At 38.0% G+C, this 20312-nt stretch overlaps 1 protein-coding gene across 1 annotated transcript in view; it reads left to right on the plus strand.

Annotated features, from left to right (window-relative positions):
- Positions 1–13120: 13120 nt before the first annotated feature.
- LOC129726729 (B-cell lymphoma/leukemia 11B) overlaps positions 13121–20312 on the plus strand; it is a 188616-nt gene continuing 181424 nt past the window's right edge. The window contains exon 1 of the mRNA XM_055683769.1: positions 13121–15202. Coding sequence (XP_055539744.1) covers positions 15166–15202 — 37 coding nt within the window. The 5' untranslated portion in view covers positions 13121–15165. The remainder of the gene's footprint in view (positions 15203–20312) is intronic.

The following is a 20312-nucleotide window of genomic DNA, read 5'->3' on the forward strand; positions in this document are numbered from 1 at the left end:
GAATTTGATTTTTTTGCTATGATATTGTGCTCTGTATTTCTATTTTGAAACATTTTTTTTTACTCTCAATATTCAATATAGTGACTGTTTGCTTTCGCTTTTTGGTTACGATGGTTGTCATTTTTCTTGTACCATGTTTTTGGCATCCCTTATCTTACTTTTTATAATTTTTTTTAAGTTTGACGCTATGAAGAATTATACAAATTTCTAATTCTAAACGCCAAGTCTGTCTCAGTATATATCTGACCCGATAATTTGATTTCTTTCTTGATTCGATCAGCTGTAAAACTGAGAAAAAATTCATCTAGAAATGGGTTTTTCCATCTCAATTGTGCACACTTCATGTCAACCACCTTCTCAGATTTGGTTCAAAGTTGAATAAAATGAAATTATCAAATTGGAAATCAAAACATACTCATTTGCCGAAAAACACCATTTAATTTTTCAAACATATCTGACAACACTGACACTCAAAACACAATCAGTTTATATTATGAAGTTGTGCTTCTGTAACCATGATTAGAAGAAAATAAGGGTTTTTGGCGAAAACAGCATTTTTATAAAAAAAAAAAACTAGCTGACCCGGCAAACTTCGTCTCGCCCACTTTTGTGTTTAATTTAATAATTTTAAACATTCCAAATTCAATAATTACTAGCGATTTGCTTACAGTCTGCAAATGCACGACTAATCGGCCATGGGATATGACCAAGTCAAAAGTCGAATCGTTTGAAATGATTGGTTTTATCGAAATGACAGCATCCTCGACTTTTGGCTTCTGTACATCACCTCTATTCTAATAATATCCATATTGAGTGGTATTCGATCATTTTCAGCTGCATCAATCTGATTCCAGAAATAACCATATTGGGTGGTGTTCAGTAAATTTGTAGTTTTCCAGAAACGGAAAGTGGTCATCTTTAAATTCTAAATAGTGTCCAGGGTCAATGCTTGGCTTCTATGCATCATCTCGATTACGGATATATCTATATTAAGTCATATTCGGTCTTTTTCGGCGGTTGTTCCGAAACCGGAAGTCGCCATATTGGATATCAAAATGGCATTTGGAGACAATTTCCGGCAACCAAAAGTCGCCATCCTTTAATTCATAATGGTGTCTGTGGTAAATTTTTAGCTTCTGATTCCGGAGATACTCATAGTGGGTGATATTTGGTCATTTTCGGCTGTTTTCCAGTCACCGGAAGTAGCCATCTTAGAATTCGAAATGTTGTATGAGTTCGACTTAGGGCTTCAGTGCACCATTACGATTCCGGAAATACCCATTTTTTGTAAGATTTGGACCACTGTGACCATTATTTTGTTTTTTTATATGATCTAATATGGGTTTTACCCATATTAGAAACCAGAAGTTTCCATCTTAAATTTAAAACATGACATATTATGAACATTTTTGTTACCCCCAAGAATATTCACCTGCCAAATTTGGTTTCATTTACTTGGTTAGTTCTCCAGATGTGCAGAAATTTATATTTAATTTGTATGGCACCCCTTCCTTTCAGAAGAGGGAGGAGTGTCGAACCATTATGGACATATTTGTTACCTCTTAAAACATTCACATGCCAAATTTGGTTATATTTACTTGATTGGTTCTTGGGCTGTGCGAAATTTGTGTTTCATTTGTATGGGATCCCTCCCTTATAGTTAATGAACCTATAGATATGAGAAATGACAAGACACTCACCGTTAAGGCAACTGTCAACATCAAAACGGATAACGGCAATGCAAAATTATACAGATCGCCCGTTTTGATGTTGACAGTTGCCTTAACGGTGAGTGTCTCGGCGTCTCTCTGGTGTATAGGCTGACTACTTATAGTAGAGGGAGGAGTGTTAAACAATTATGGGCATATTTGTTATCCCTAAAAATATTCACTTGCCGAACTTGGTTCCATTTACTTGGTTAGTTCTCGAGATGTGCGAAAATTTGTGTTTCATTTGTATGGAACCCCTCGCTTCCAGAAGAGGGAGGGGTTTCGAACCAATATGGACATATTTGTTACATCTAGAGACATCCATAGGCCAGCTTTGGTTCCATTTGCTTGGTCAGTTTTCAAGATGTGCAGAAATTTGTGTTTTTTTTTGTATGGGACCCCTCTCTTTCAGAAAAGAATGGGGTCTCGAACTATTTTTTTTTTTATTCTCGCTTATTTTCCGTCGGTCTAGTTCCGCCACTGTTGTGGCCAATCACCGACGCCCAGGGAGGCGACTCCACACCCAGGACCCTAACTCACGACCCGTTTATTAACGGATCGGCGCCAACGGCTTTACTTCCTCATGCGATGGAAGGCGTGATCCCAGAGATTTTTTCGCCTCAGAAAATCTCCCGGTGTCGGCTAGGATTGAATCTAGACCAGTTGGGTTGGTTGTGAGTGGATCACGCCACCTCACAACCATCGACACCTATGTCGGCGGTGGGATACGAACCCAGGCGTCGAGCGTGGTTGGCGGAGACGTTACCAACCACACTAGGCCCCCGCTCAGGGGTCTCGAACTATGTTAGTCACATTTCTCGGCCCCTGAAACCCCTATATACAAAATTTCACACCGATCGGTACAGTGGTTTCCAAGCCTATATGGATCAGACGGACAGAGCTGCATTTTTATATGTTAAGATAGTTCAACCGATTACAGTGACGGTAGCCACCAGTCGAGCGTACTTCTATTTGTATTTAATTTTTGGTGTTAGCTTTTAAAGGATGATTATAAAATAACTGTCGAGATTCAACTGTTTTGAATTACTGTCATATTATTGTTGTTCATTGCGCCTTCTGTGATCTCATTTCTTCGTTGAATGGAAATTCTAGTTTCATGAATTGCACCATTTTCCTTTGAATTTTCCTAGTTTTCTCGCCGTAACAATTTACCTCGGACAAAGACGAACACAACAAAACAAAGCCAGCTCAAATCAGACGCTCCGTTGTAAAGTTATGAGCGGTCGCACATATGTAACTTTATTTTATATATAAGAAATTCAATTAAATAAGCTTCACGGAGACGGGAGTGTTTTAATCGGCACAAAAGATAGGATTTTTATCATAGTGGCCCTATATGAAAAATTACTCAAACTTTGAGCCAAATCTGAGAAGCTCATAAACACGAAAGATGATATTTTACGCATCCATACCCATATAGCCATTCAACATGTGATATTACTTTAGAGTCAACATGAAGTCTAACGAAAAAGCATGAACTAGATCGAGTTCAACAGATTTTAAAATACTAGCTTATTCCATTTACAGAACAGGTTATGGTTATTTGAGAGAATTAAATATTTTAATATTTTTTTTAAATTGTCATTTTTGATTTGGTCCAGTAATGGAGGGTTTAAGCACCAGTGTTTTTTTTTAAAACGACAATATCAATATTCATATCGCATATATCAAACCCATTTCTCTTTGGTGTGATAGAAAATATCATAAACTGTCATGTACAATTACAGTTCGTATATGTTTTTAACAAATTAAGTATGAAAAATGAATAATTGTACGCCAATCTTATGTTCCAGTTATGGATGCAATGTTCCTATAATAGTGGAAACTGTGCCAGTAATAATGGTAGTTGATTTTTTCATAGGCTGCAGCAAATGAATTACGATTTAGTTGTTTTTATGCTCTAAGGTAGCATTCCAAACCTCTTCTTCCACCCTGGGCAATCGTCTAGCATGAGCTGTGATAATTATTCGTTTTGAATTTAATAGTGAAAAAGTTGTGAGATGAAAAAAACTACTTTTTTTGCTCCAGATGATGCATCGCAATGCTAGAAGGATCTTTTCCGGTAGTTTTACCCAACTCTACTTTTGATCTTTGTGTCTGCTCAATTTTGTTCTTCAAAGCAAGGGACACGTTACGAGTGCTTGTATGAATCAAAAAATTTGAATGTTATAATGAAAATATAAAAGAAAAACAAACAGTTCATGTAACAATTGTTTAAATAGTCCAAATCAGAGAAAATCAGCAGTAAATAATGTACTGTATCACATTAGCGCTTGGAATGCTTTGAAGCTTGAAGAAGCTCAAGTTTGTCCTTCTGCATCTCATCAACTTTCAGCTGTTCTCTCATTTTTTTTCTCTGTTATATATCCTTGCGTTTCGGCGGTAACTACCACTGGTGTAAAGTGAAATAGAAACTTACCTATGATATCAAAATGTAAGAATAATGGTAACTGGACTGTATTGTGTGAACCGGAGTCAGATTTACACACGAAAGTAGTTCGCGCACTAAAATATGGAAAAATGTAAACAAGATTTTGGTCAGGAAAAATGAAAATCGACAGCAAAATAATAAACTTAGGAACAATGGGCACAAAACGAGTAATAATCAAGAAGTTTGCGAAATCTTCAACGAATACTTTGCGGGCGTTAACGAGAATCTAGCTAAAAGTATTCCTAAAAGCAACTTGAATCCTGTGAGCACTGTTACCCCTGAGAATATATCCATATTTCTAAAGCCTACAAATGAAGAAGTTGTCACTTCTCTTACAAAGGAGCTCAACACTAAGTTATGGACCTGATAATCTTCCAGAAATTATCATACAAAATAATTTTCATGTGTTATCGACAATTTTCTCTGAAGTCTTCAATAAACTGCTAAGAAATTGGGAGTATCGCGACTCTCTTAGACTATTAGTCTACAGATTAGTATTTTTTATGTGGCACCTCTACTGCAATAACTAAGTTGGTTGATTTTCAATAAGAAAAAATAGATAGTGATCACTTCATTGATTTGAAAAGGACACTTTAAATCATAATATTATTTTGAAAAAAAAAAATCAGAACATTTTGGAATACGTGGATCGGCTATTGATATCATATGCAGCTACCTGAGTAAAATACCATAGTTAATGGTGATACAAAATGCGCAGAGTACTCTCCGTTCCTTAGAAGTGGGAGCTCCTCAAAGGAGCAATATTGGACCTCTCCTGTTCCTTCTTTACATAAATGACTTAGGTAATTTGCCACACAAAGGAATACCAAGATTGTTGGCGGATTATACTGCACTATTTTACCCTAACCCTAACCATATCACAACCGTGTGGGAGAGCTAGCCAATCGACATTACTAACCACAGAGCTACGAGTGATTTTCAAGTCCTAGTGAAATATTTTGAAACCAATTTTCTCTCATTCAACTTATCAAAAAACAAATACTTGGTATTCCATTCTCCTAGGAAAAAAATTCCTCACACATGAAACCGTCATTGCGGTCTGAATTTATTAAAAATTATTTAATTTTAAGTAACTAGGCCTGGTGCTGAGTTCCATACATTTAGGCCTGCTGCTGAGTTCCATATTGAATATGTGCAAAGGAAAGTCTCATCCTTATGCAGGATCATGTATCGTGTTGGTAAATTTGTTCCCAGAAATGCCCTCTTAACTTTTTATCATAATTGTATACACTCTCATTTCTAGTATTTGAATATTGTTTAGGCCATGCTTGCAAGACTAAACTAAGGAAGCTTCAAGTATTGCAAAACAGGTGTCTAAAAATAATTTAGAACTTGCCGCTACTACATCCCACTCTACAAATATATATGAATGCTTCACACAATATTCTTCCTATACAAGTATTACGCGCGTTGCAGTTCTACTTATCATCAAAAACCAGAATATGCATCGCAATCTTATTTTGCCAATCAGAAACCATCAACATAACACCCTGTATGCGAGCAACCTTATACGTTCAAGAACCTTCAAAAAACTTGGTCAAATGCGGATTTCTTTCTTACGGTCCATCTGTGTACAACATCCTTCTGGAATATTTGAAAAATACCAACAATCAACTGCTATTCAAAACCAAATTAAACCTCCGAGCACAAAAGATGTCCAAGTTCTCCAAAAAGTTTTTCATTTGGCAAGCAATTTGTTCCTGTGTTACAAGCTTCGTTACCTCGAACACCATGAATAGGCAGGTGTATTTGGAAGAGTGTCTCCAAAATCGGCTTCTGAAGGTTGTACGATCTTTTGGTTGGATTTGATTTCTCACTACGTGAAGGACGTGCTGGAGTGGCATATGGCAAATTATGGCGATTCTCCGATCAATACTGGACTATTATTAAGGATCCTCTTCTGTGACTCCTTAGTATGGGTCAATATACGGAAAATTTTCGATTCCAAGGTTAACCTCATGGCCGGGGTCAGGGCCAAAGTGCCTTAAGATATGAAGACGAAAAAAAATCAATGATGGCAGAACTAACTTTGATTGTTTTAATACACACTAAAAATTTGATAACAATCGAGTGAAGATCTGGATTTAGGGAATTAATATTGTGTGTGCTAATTTTAACCTATCTATTGATATTTTACAGCAAGCAATGTTTCTTTTACCTGCCACAATTTCAAGGTGTTGTCAAAAATAGAAATCATGTTGTTAACACATAAAATGAAAAGAAGAGGTTCTAATTGAGAGCCTTGAGGAACTTCTGAGGTTACTTGAATGGGTTTTGAAAATCTACTTTTGAATTGTTGCAATTAACAGTTAATTGACAATCTGCCAGAGGCGATTTAATCCATTTGAGTATTTGAGAATAAGTTCTTGTTTTGACGTAGAATTTCGTCCTACTGCAGCATTCTGCGGTAGGGGTGCAAATTGAAATACCGAAAAAAATCGAGATCGCCACGAAAATTGTATAATTTCAATTGCCTATACCCCAGAGAGGTTTCGACGGAAATCAAACATTTTTGCAACACAACATCCACCAAAATGCAAAAAATTGTGATTTTATAATTCTAGCTACTGTACTTTTGAAAAAATGTGTAGCCTCAACCAACCAGGGCCGATAAAATCATATATACAAAAACCTAAATTAATCCACCTAGCGGTCAGACCCAGCCTTTCTCATTTAATTTTTTATTTGTAAAAATAGATTTACGTCATGCTTCAATCCAATAAATGTATATTCACTCTTTAGGTTCTAAAATATTGATGTTGTAATCTTTACATATAAAAATGCAGTCAAGTCTGTCTGTCTGTCTGTCTGATCCATATAGGCCCGAAAACTACCGAACCGATCGACGTGAAAATTTGTATGTAGGGGTTTTTAGTGCCGATAAAGGTTCCTATGATAGTTTGAGACCCCTCCCTCTTCTGGAAGGGAGGAGTCCCATACAAATGAAACATAAATTTCTGCACAAGTCAAGAACAAACCAAGCAAATGAAAACGAATTTGGCATGTGGATGTTTTAAGGGGTAACTAATATGTCCATTATAGTTGGATGAAACACAAATTTGTGCACATCTCGAGAACTAATCAACCAAATGGAACAAAATTTGGCAGGTAAATGTTTTTAGTGGTAACAAATATGTACATAATGGTTTGACACCCGACTCCCTCTTCTATAAGGGAGGGATCCCATGAAAATGAAACACAAATTTCGCACAGCTCAAGAACCAATCAAGAAAATACAACCAAATTTTGTATGTGAATGTTTTTAGAGGTAACAAATATGTCCATAATAGTTTACGCCCCTCCCTCTTCTGGAAGTACATGTTTCTTCACAAATTTTTGCACATCTCGCGAGCTAATCAACTGAATGGAACCATATTGACAGGTGAATGTTTTTAGTGGTAACAGATATGTTCCACAATAGACCTCAGACAACATTTTGGATTGTAAGATGGCAACTTCCGGTTTCTGGAAAACAGCCAAAAATGGCCGATTTCCACCCAATATACTAATATCCGGATCTAGAATAATACACAGGAGCTTAAATCGACCACAGATAGCATTTTAAATTCTAAGATGGCGACTTCCGGTTTCTGAAAACAGCTGAAAATGACCAAATACCACCCAATATCAGTTTTTCTTTAACCAGTATGCCGTTCAAAATCCAGAAATTGTCTCCAAATGCCATTATGAAATCCAAAATGGCGACTTCCGGTGTCGGAAAAACAGCAGCAAATGACCAAATACCACCCAATATGGGTATTTCCGGAACCGTAATGATGCACAGGAGCCTCAAATCGACTTCAGACAACATTTTGAATTGTAAGATGGCAACTTCCGGTTTCTTGAAAACAGCCTGGAATGGACGATTCCCATTAAATATTGGTATTTCTGGAACCAGAAAGATGCACAGAAGCTAAAAATTTATCACAGACACAATCTTGAATTTTAAGATGGTGACTTCCGGTGTCTGGCAAACAGCCGGAAATGACCAAATACCATTTAGTATGAATGTTTTCGGAACCAGAATTACGCCCAGATGACAGAAATTGATTTCACAGGCAATTTTAGAGTCCAAAATGACGACTTTCGGCTTCTGAAAAACAGTCCAAAGTGACAAAATATCACCCAATATGAGTTTTTCTTTAACCAGTATCCTAAAAACAATTTTGAAATCCAAGATGGCGACTACCGGTTTTTGAAAAACAGCCTAAAATAAACAAATACTATCCAATATGAGTATCTCTGGAACCAGAATGATGCAAGGAGCTAACGATTGACCTCAGGCACCATTTTTAATTGCTAAATGGCAACTTATAGGCAACAGTCGGAAATGACCGAATAATACTCAATATGGATATTTCCGTAAACGTGATGATGCATAGAAACCAAACATTGACCCTGGACACCATTTTGAATTTAAAGACGACCACTTTTAGTTTCTGGAAAATAACCAAAAATACCTCCCAATATGGGTATTTCCCGTGTCAGATTGACGCTAGAAAGTCTGCTGAAAATGACAGAATACCACTCAATATGAATATATTCAGAATTAAGGCGATGTACAGAAGCCAAAAGTTGAGGATATTGTCATTTCGACTTTGATCATATCCTATGACCGATTCGTCGTGCATTTGCAGACTTTAAACACATTGCAAGAAATCAATGAATTTGGAACGTTCAAATAGCACGATACCATATTTAAATTATGTTGAGGCCACATATATCGATCAAAGCAGGTATAGTTTTAAATAGTCTTTGAATTTCTCTTCTTTCCATAACTTTTGAGCCACATATCAAATTGTTATGAAGTTTGTTATTTGTAAGTTTGAGAGATGACTCGTTCCTATGACACTAGTTATGTTCAAATAAGTCATGTAATCTTTGAGATAATAGACTTTCGTTGTTTTATTAACAATTTAATACATAACGGTTGCTTAAGTTCGATTATAATCAAATGAAATGGGAACGTGTAGGGCAGCCAAACTTTGAAACCACGTGTTCAATCATAATTCATCAGTTAACCCTTAACTAGCCCGCTCATCTGATAATAAAAATCAAATCGGTTGTGTAGTTTCTGAGATAATGAAGTTTCGTGATTTTCACAAGTCGGTACATTACAAATGAAGTTACAGTTCTATTACAGTGAAATTCAAAAGGGGCTTCTGAGGCAGCTAGACCATTCATTTGAAACTAATTTTGTGGAGATCGGGTCGGCCATCCCTGAGATAAGTGAGTGAGTCCAAGTAGTCTTCGGAATATGTTCCTTTGCATAGCTGGATTTCACATTTTTAAACATAACAGGTAAAATAATAGTCCGATTGCAAAACAAATCAATAGGGTCTTATGGGGCAACTAGACCTTCCATTTGACACTGATTTCATGAAAATCGGTTCAGCCATCTCTGAGAAACATGAGTGAGATTAGGTAGTCTTCAAAACACGTATCTTTTCATAACTTTTGAACCACATGTCCAATCTTCATAAAATTCAAAAGTTAAGGCTTTTTAGGTAGCCCGTTCTTTTGAGACCAATTTTGTTCAAATCGGCTGTGTAGTTTCTGAGATATTGTTATTTCGTGATTTTTACATTTTTAAACATAACCTCTAAACTAAAAATTCGATTACAATAAAATTCAATAGGATCTTATGGGGCTACAGGACCTTTCATTTGCAATTAACTTCATGAAAATCGGTACAGCCATCTCTGAGAAAAGTGAGTGAGAATAAAAATCTGCACATACACACACACACACACATACAGAAAATGCTCAGCTCGTCGAGCCTAGTCGATTGATATATGCCATTCGGCCCTTTGGAGCACTTTTATAGTTTCGGTTTTGCAAGTGATTGCTATACCTTTCTAGGAGAAAGGCAAAACGTAAAATACCATCCGATATGGGTATTTTCGAATTGGAGATAATATCCAGAGGCCGAAAACTGACCCTATACTCAATTTTTATAGTTCATAATGGCAAATTCCGGTTTATGGAAAACGGCCCGAGACGCCATTTTGTACTTCAATATGATTACTTCCGGTTTCTGTTAAATATTTAAAAATGACTTAATATCCCCTAATATAAGTAATGCCGGAATCGGGATGATACCCAGCAACCTAAAATCAATTCAGACGCAATTGGGTATTTTCGGAATTAAAAAGATGTCTGGAGCTTACCTGAAATACATCAACATAAAGAGCCTTCGTCACATTGCGGTCATGTCTCATGCACAATCTCTTCAACTTTCTTTGACGTAGAGTTACGTCTTACGGCAACATACGCTAAACTTTTTTCGTTAAAATTCAGTAAATTTTCACTGAATTTTGCCACGCTGAAACTTCAATAGTCCATTCAGCAATGAAAAATTACTGAACGTTTCAGCAATGTGAAATGTCATTTTGTTTGACGGGACTTTACTGAATTTTCAGCAATATGAAATGTCATCCATGTTTGACAGACTTCTACTGAATTTCCAGCATTATTCAAAGCGTTGCCGAACATTCAGTAATGTCGGCTGCCGCATATTGTGACAGTACTTTGCTGATAGAGTTCAGCTAAGGTCCGTCAGATTACTGAAATATCAGTTGAGTGAGAATTCTTTATATGGGAAAACACGTTTAAAATTTATTTTTTCTAAAGGTTTATTTCATCTAACCCTTATTGTACACATATAAGCATTTTTATTGTAAAATGTGCCGCCGAAGTCCATCCGATAGCCGAGGAATATATGCCAATGCCCTCTACCGTACAGCGAACTGAAAATTCGAGAATAATTAACTATTCTACTCACCAAGCAGATTCTCCACGTCGCAACGGTCGGCTTTTAGGTTCTGAAGCACTTCCCCGAGGTCCGGACCCATTTTTCAAATAAATTTCTTCCCTGACAAATCTACGCGCGGTAAACAAATTGACAACAAACTATTTTTTTCTTCATTTTGATAGGCGCAGTACGAAGCAGTCGATGACAGATAACGAATATTTAGCAATTGAAGTAAAGATCGCTGAATGTTGGTGAAGCGATAGGAGTTGCTGAATTTTCAGTACACTGTTAAATTGCTGAAATTTCAGTATATGGCTTTCAAATTGCAAAATCGAAAACATTGAGGACGTCACGAAAATTGTCCAGTCTCAGCTAGTTTCTAAAGGATTTTATTTTTTCTTAAGACAATCTGTTGAACCGATAGAGCAGCAGCTGATTTTAGCGCAGCTAGGCTGAGCAGGCGACTCATCCGAACGCAGCGTTCCACCCGAACCAACCGGTGGACCGTAGCACTGTAAAGCATGGCTGAATCCAAAATCAACGCTTCTCTCGAAGGTTGGTGCCCCTAGCCATTACCAAAACGCGTCAACTTACGTGAGATTTCGCTTAGTAATTGCTCACTGGGTTCGTCGCTTCAACGTCATGTTTACGAGAAACCTCTTTCAAGTCTCTGAAAAAAGTCAGTGGCTAGGGACACCAAAATTCACAGGAATGTTTGAATATTCATAATCTTTCACTTTTCCCGGTTTGGGCTTTTGAAGTGCACCTGTTGACCAGTGATTATCGATACTTTATAATTCTTATAACATTCACGATTTTTTTGTTTATTGTACCAAATAGGGTATTTAGAATTACCATGACTTCCTTTTTTCAAAGATTTTACGTTAATGATTAAATCAGACAATTTTAGAACCCTCTCCGTTCGGCCAGCTATGGATTTTATTCAGGAATATTATATCTTTCAAAATTGTCATCGCTCGTAAAAAAGGCCAGTTTTTGGTGATTTTAGTAATTTTTTATAAATTTATTCAAACATGCGAAAAGAAACAACAAACTTCGAACAAAAAACCTACCGTCACTAGATATTCTGGATAAAACCCGTTATAGGAGTTGTATCGATAAAACAGTTTATGGATCATTTTGTTCAAAGGTATTTTTCTACAAAAAAATTAAGATATTCGATTTCCTGGCTTCGCCACGTGTTCGATTCAACAAGAAACGGTGTTGTTTGTCGTAAATTTTACCCTAGTTCATTGATCTTAACGTCATTATTTCCTTCAGTTTCTGCGTACCAAAGTATATTTCAACCAGTGGGCACTATGTAGTTATACCAATTAAAAAAGTTATTTTACATTTAAGTGGCTACTTGGAGAATCCCCTGCTAGCCTTTGAAATAAATTAGACTACCCAAACAACCCGCGAACATATCGCAATACTAATCCCCTCTTATGTTGCAATGTAATGTTGCACGACGGAAAGCAACATACACACGAGCCGATCTTATCTGGCTGGGTGGTAGGTGGCGAGGCTGGTGGGTATCGTGCAGCGGGTGGTGGATCTACAAACAAAAACAAACGCGAATATCGGGAGAATGATGGGGCTCGCTCAGAGAATAATCCAGAGCGAGAGCTCTCTCATGTTCGGCACATGTTTGCTTTCCGCTGTTTGGCGGTGGTCGTGTTGTGTGGACTTCGAGTCGCGCTGGACTTTCTAAGCATGTGTGTAAACTCCCCTTCCACTGCTGCCTCCCCCATGACCAACCCCGTGGTGACGATAAAGACAAACACACGGCTCGAAGGGGAGGGAAACATGACCGCGGCCTAATCGCACGCGCTCGCGAATGGGTTGGAAATTGAATAGTGAGCGCGAGAGAGCAAACAGAAAACGCGCTCGCAGGAGAATTGTGCAGATTAGAACAAAAGCGCGCGCTTGCTTGTGGTGGTAGTGCGCGGCCAGATGTGAGTGGACTCATATGGAAATTCGGTGTTTTTATTGTTTGAGGGGAGAAAGGACACGGCCGTATTTTGGGTTATTTTGGCGAAGTCAGACACACGTGATGTGGCAGTGCGAGCGAGAGGCACAAGTGTGACGCGTGTGCATGTGTGTCCCATTACCCCGAAAAGGGGTCGTCGTGTGTGGGTTCGGGATTTCGTGGATTGTACATAATAGTGGCCGCACAGTACATTATCGGAACGGGAACGGCGCGATTCGGACCTTCTCTCCCACAGAACGGTACAGTGGCACTTTAGTAGCAGCGGAGTTGCGTTGGTGTGCGTTTGCGATTTGTGGTGGACAGCTCCTGGCAGTCTTGCACATAAATCTTGCCTATATTTGCCGGTCGGAGGAGACTACAGGACAGGTAGGACTGTGAGAGAGCGAGAGCGCGTGGGACGAGCGGCTCACGTCGTGAAGTGAACGATCTGTAGAGAGATAGCCAAGTCCACAACAACGCGCGCGGTGGACTCTCTTCTTCTCCCCGTTCCAGGTTGGGTCCGGCGGTGGCAACGACAACGACGACGGCGGCGTGACAAAACATGCTCATGTTGGGTGGGAGTTTGGGTGTGCGGTGATTGTATAGCACCAGGCAAAGCACGACGTCCTCCTATGTTCGGTGCGCCAGTGTTTAGTCTTGGTTGTTTTATGCTCACGTTCGCCTCATCGTCATCACCGTCATCATCGCCATCATCGGCAGTCAGTAGCGACGGCGGCACCAGCAGCAGCAGCAGCAGCAGCAGTGGCAGCTCAATGGTCCCAGAAGAGATGTGCTGTTTTGGTTGATGATCGTGTGTACTGGCGAAATAGCGAGTGGAACACGGAACGGAACGTGGTGGCTTGGCGTGGATCTTATCCAAAGTAGCGGACAACCAGACGAGCGAGAGAGAGGACGGGTACTGCAGCAGAGTGGCCGTTCGGATACTCCAACGACGAGTACAACGACGACGACGTGCGCTCTCCACTGGCGTTGTTGTTGCCTTCGAGTTCTCGACTCGAAAGGAGTCATCGCGCGCGCCAACAGACGACGGTGTGATATAACGTTTTAGTTGGACCTAGCACATTAGATGCAAACGGACTGTCGCGAAGTGAGGATGTCATAGTAGTAGAAAGCGTATCTCCGGAATAGTTTGCCATCCCGCGCGGATACCTGGTTCAAGCTCGAGCCAACAGAGCACTCCCAAGACCCCTGGGTCCAGTCAGTGTCCGAATACAGCTGACCCCGGATGGGTATCCTATCGGATCCAACAATCAAAAATCAGTGATCTAGTATAAATCTACATACCACACACCTATCCAAGTTAAGCATTAATCAAAACCTACTTCATCCAGTGCAATTGGAATACGGAGCTGCCGAAATTCCGGAACCCTCAGTGATCAAAAATCTTCAAACAAAAACAAAAACAAGTGCGAAGAAAAAAATGTTCTCCAGATGCGTTTTTGTGAGAGATAACCTTTTTGTGTATTGTGTGAATCCTTCCGCTGGAATACCCGGGTTTGTAATACGACGCCTAATTCACCCAGCACTAGTATAGAGAAGAAACAAAAAATCGGACCCAGACCGGAAGACAGCAACAAAGTTTCTGAAGAGGCAAATCGGCGTGATTGTTTGCGTGTGAACGCTAGGGGAAAATTTCCTGAAACTGTTTTTTTTTCGTTTCTCCATCTCCGTGATAGTAAGCCGCTTCCTTGAAGGAAACAGCGAATAAAAAAACACGAATGATCCCGTTGAATCTGTGAATGAAAAACTTCCCAAGTTAATTGAGTTGATCAAGAAGGAACCTAACAGGAAGATACCGAGATAAATTATAAAAAAAAATACTCCCAACCGGGTGCTGCCGCTAATTGCTGGCATCCCACTTCGTCCTGCTTTTGGTTCTGAGTGAGAAAATTTATATAGCCAACAAACCCGGAACGAGAGTGTACTTTCGCGGGGGAAAAAGAAAGTGTGCTCCGCGCGCATTACTACGGCCGTCGCGAATAAAAAAAAAACTCGCGAAAATCAGCTGGTGGTGCGAAGAAAAATAAAAAAGTTGAAAAATAAGTACCAAAACGACTATCGCGAGTGCGGTTGGTTGCTCTAGTATAGGAGCTGCCCCCGGGGGAAGCCCCAGCCGAACCGAGATACATCACAAGAAGAAGCGTTAAAAAAACACAATTCTGAGTGTCTGTGTGCATAGCAAAAAGGACGTTGTGCCCGGCCGGAGCAAGGCCGGAAAAACAACAATCCTGCCAAAATGAGAATTAAAATGCCAGCTGTTCGGATCGCACAAGGTAAGGACGGACCCGTGCAGGGATGATTTCGGGTGCCTATTCGCAAAATTTCCTCTTCTGGTGGTTCGTATTTTCACTGCCGCAGCGTTCGACTACGAAAGTCAGCAAACGGCACCGAAGCCCACTCTGGATGACAAGTTGAAGACTTTAAAGTTGGGCGGAGAAATTTTGCATTGTTTTCTACGCCTTCGCCTTCGCCTTCGCCTTGCACACCCGTCAGTTGGCTGCTGCGGTGCGTCCTGGAATCGATTTTTCCCGACCGGGCGTCGCCGGGTGGGTGACTGCTGCTGCTGGTGAACAAGACGCAGGACTCGCGGGTGTAATTGTGACGTTTGCTAGCTTTAAGTTTTGCTTGCCAAACTCTGGCGGAGTACGGAGAAAATTGGCGTGAATTGTAACGCAAATGTTTCGGTTTTGTCTGACGCAGTCAGTCCTAAATTAATTGTGAAGTAAAGTTTTTCTGAAGGAGTTGGACGCAAGTTTACTGTAGCAAGTGTTTCGGGAGTAAGTTTTTGGTTTGGTTGCGTGGAAAAATAGGTCTTTGTATGTTGATTTAATGTGATATTATTTTATATCAAATATCAATTACCGGTAAATTTTTTGGTTAAATTGGTTAATTGGATCGTTATTAATTGGTTTAAATTGGATCGTTATTATTTTCAAATTAACTTATTATTGCGTAGCGGCAGAAGTTACATACATTGTTATGTGCACAAGCTTTGAAACCCAATTATAGGTTATTTGTGTAGCAAATGAATGTAGCAAATAAATTTGAAATAATTGGGTGTTGGTTTCATGCAAATTCAGGAGGTTACCAGTACCTTGTAATTTTCTACCGATAAATATAGATAGATCTAAAATTAGTAACCAATGTTTGAAAAATGTTAAGATGATTGAAAGACTATATGGTAAAAACTATAATTAGAATAATTATATTGTTGAATCATCGATCATTAAAACTAAAAAATCTGGGATTCACACATTTATGATTTTAGCTAGCTGCTTTTTGCAAATATCTGGAACTAGGCAATGCTAAAACAACCTTTTTCCAATTAAAATCTCTGCTGTGCTTTAAACAGGTTTCTCAGCATTATTGTTGTGGTTATTTTTTGCCTGCCAAATAACATAAAAGTCTTGTTCCGATGTATCAACTAGCATTTGCTTTTGTACTATGTTTAAATATTTAATAGAACATTATTTTATAAACAAGTTCCAATTTCTTTTAGTATATTGAATTTTTGCCTCTGAATTAATATTTTTCTTCTAAGACGATGGAAAAATCCTTAATGTTAGTTAAAATTTGAATGAAATCGCAAACTCTTAATTTTTCGTATCTGCAGCTTTCAAAGCCAACCAGAAACTATACTTAAAAGTAGTCCCTCAATCCATCTTTTTGATATTCCTCTTAAACATGACCGACCACTTGTAATAAATGTGGCTAAACGAAACGAAAGTTCAACGCGAAAGAATTGCGTAGCGACGACAAGGTTTCGGACGATTGAATTTAACTCGAGAAGATTCAGTTTAGATCCTTTCTATTCAACGATGCGATTTAAGTGACTTATAACTAAAGCCGTCTTAGCACTACTACTTCTCACCAGAAGCCTTTTTATTAGAAATCGGAAGAGGATGTACAAATATTTGGTTTAGTGAATTAATATGATTTTGTACCTACTTCAATTTATGTAATAAACACTACCCACCTTTAATTTTCGCTACATCCGAATTCACGTTTATCCCAATCTCGCCAGAGCAGATATGGAAAAATAATATTCTATTACATTCATTCACAAGACGTGATTTTTTAGAATGCAGAACTAAACATAAACCGTGATTTTTTTGTTATCTACACTTTGTTCAAGACGTGTTTTTTTTCGAAAGTAATGAAAAAAGTTTTTTATGGCGTGCAGATAATTCAGAGTTTACATTTTCCAACAGTGAAGTTTCAGCGTTTGTTTATAAAAAATAATAATTATTGGCTAAGAAATCATTATTTTCGTATAAGGCTTGCGGTAATTACAATGGAAGTATAGCAGTTCAACTTGAATCATTAAACCTAATAAATGCTTAAGTTTATCGTTTTCCCAAAAGCTTGGGTTTTCAATCGCAAGAAGCTATTTTTTTAGCACAAAAGTTTCTTCAGTAGTAACCAAACACACTCTTAAACGTTGTAACTTGCTTCTTATTCATTGCTCAAATTTCTATAAAAATTTGGGAAAATAAAAAAAACCTTATTTTCAAGTAAGGTGTATAACCCCTCTATTGTATGCAAAGTTACAATAAAATTTAAAAGAAAAAAAAAACCAAATTCAGCATAATCTTTTTTTAAGGTAGATTTTCAAAGATAAATAACCTGTCCCAGCGTTTGTTAGGTAGAGAGATTATCATCACTATTATCATAAACGGTGATTGTGCCTCTCTTGATCGTAGTAGTTTATTCTCCGTGATGGATCTGAGCTAGTGAAGTTGCACGGAGAACCACGTTTCAAGGAAAGGAAAGGTTGTGTCACCGTAGTAATTGACGGAATCGAACGAAATTGCGCCATAAACTGATTGCTCGCGCCTCTCATAGATAAAATTGCAATCGCATAAATTTACCTGCTGCGAATTACCTGCTACTCTATGGTTTCAGCTGACAGTTTTGGAAAGGTTGAAATGTTTGCAAATTATAATCATCAGGTAATTTTTGTTAATAAAAATACGACAGAGGAAGAATACAGCAGAATAAATTTATAAAAAAGTTCTAACATTTTTCTCTTGCTTTTATTTTCTTTTGAAAGCTCGTAAATTTGTATATTTTGATTAGAGCATTATTTTTTTGGTTAGAAATGTTCAAATAAAGAGATATAATTTTTCACGGGAAGCGCCATAGGTTTGTTAGTTTCCACAATTACTTCGTGAATTTATTTTCAGCACAAGAAAGTGATCGAACACTAATGCTTGTTTATTTAACTCCTTGAGAGAATCGGCCGTTTGGTAACTTTTAAGCAGGTATTAGACGAAGCGAATATTTGCTATTTTTGGTACAAATTTTATTTGCACAAAATAAAATCCGTACCAGAAATAGCAAATATTTGCTCCGTGTAATACCAGCTTTAGTAAGACGGCATTTTTCAAAAGCTGAGTGAATCATGAGCGCAAAAGTTCGAACTTGAATCAGTACCTGTGTTTTTCTGATTCGCACAAGTTTAAATCTGATTTTGCTTAGAACTTGCAGTTTCTGTCGATTAAACCATCACATTAGTATAACTTTTACGCGTTCAAACCATTTCTAATAGAACAAGTATATCACCTTAAAGGAGGTGCAACTAAAGCTAAGCTAATGAACATTCGAGAACATCCCTTCGAATAGCAATCATATTCTCTACATTCAGTTCAGTCTATTTGTTTTTAATAAAAATGCAACATTGTTTTTTTGAAAAAAATAAAATAAAATATAAATCGTTCAAAGTATTGCTGCAAGTTTGCCCCATCTTTCTGGCAGAGCTCAAGTTTAGGAATTCTAATAACGTTACGATAACATTTTTTGTCTTTTGAGGCTATCCACGAGTCAGTTGGTTTCGAGGTATGATGCTGATCTAATAAGTTACTCGTCGCATGTTCGAATCTTAGCAGGAAGAGTCAATAGGATCATGGCATAGTCTGTCAAATAAACAGAAGGTCAAATTCCAGAAGGAATGTAGTATGTACCTGGGCTCTGCTTTGCTTTTAGGTAAAACCATATTTCGATGTTTTCGTATAAGCAGAACTGCTGATAAACTAGACCAAATTTAAGCGTTTTCATATAAGCTTCAACGACTTTAGTATCGTGAGACCGAGCGTTGTCATGCAGTAGAATTTCTTTTTCGTGCCTATGTTCGTATTGTTGCTGTTCTTTGGGCACTGTTCGGCTTAACCGCATCTATCGAAGCCGATACCTTTCCTCAGTGATTGTTTTGTACACGCAAAGTTTTACTAATACTACTAGTACTACTACGTATTACTAAATTAGCAATAACGTGGAATGACTCTTTAGGTAACAAATCTGTTACTTAAAAAGCAATAAAGTTCATCTCCAGTCAAGTAACAACACATACTGTCACATATTTAGCACGTGTTACGGGAGTACGATTATCTAACAATGGACGTTTCAACCACATGCAAAATTTTCTCTGTCGAAAAATGCTCCCTTTCCATTTCCAGTCAAGAAACAACACCGTCGCATATGTTTTTTTTTCTTCACAAATAACCGTCGCATATGTTATACATGCGCTGCGAGGGCGACTCTCCCTGCCGCAGGTTAATGTACAGCACTACTTAGAGCACATTACATTTATACCATTATTCTGCGATATTTTATTTGCGATATTTATTTGCGATATTTGGTGTACCCGTTCAACGAATGCGAATTACCAAAATGACTGCCCCGTTAGCGCAAGCGGAGTGCTAAAATAATGTTCAATACCATTTTTCTGTGCTAAAAACACGTTTCATAATAGAAACCTATCAAAAATATATACCTAAGGCTTATTCCTTTAGAGTTCATCTGGTACTTTTTACTTTATTTGAAAACTTCGCAAAAAATATGGTTTCTATTAATATTATATTACGAGGTAAATATTCATGATAAATCTACAATCGCACGTAAATTTATTGTATTTAATCACAATACCAACCTATCAATAAATTGTCCTTATTCTATCAATAAATTGTCATGATAGTTTCTAGAATGAAGAGCCACGATTATTTTCGTGGGTAATCTGTTTTGTATGTATTAGAAACAACCATCAGCGAATGAAGTTTTAATTCAATTGTGCAATTTGTTTATGACCTTTTAATAACAGGCCACAATTTGTTGGCACTGGAAATGTAAGAGTGGTGGTTATGGTCGTTGTAAAGTTGTCATATATAAGTCGTGTGAAAAATTCATTTCAAGTTGAATATATGTGTTATATTGGCTACGCCCCTTGCGCTTTTTGAGTTGTTAACAAGTTGTTCAAACGTTATTGCAACAGTGACGTGATTTGCCGTATATCAATTACCTATACTTATTAAAAACTAACCGTGTTACTTGGGTAGAAACATGACTGGCCAGTCCTCATGATTTTTTCGACGTTGGGTTGCTGTAATG

This window comes from Wyeomyia smithii, chromosome 3, assembly GCF_029784165.1.
Source record: "Wyeomyia smithii strain HCP4-BCI-WySm-NY-G18 chromosome 3, ASM2978416v1, whole genome shotgun sequence".
Classification (NCBI taxonomy): domain Eukaryota; kingdom Metazoa; phylum Arthropoda; class Insecta; order Diptera; family Culicidae; genus Wyeomyia; species Wyeomyia smithii.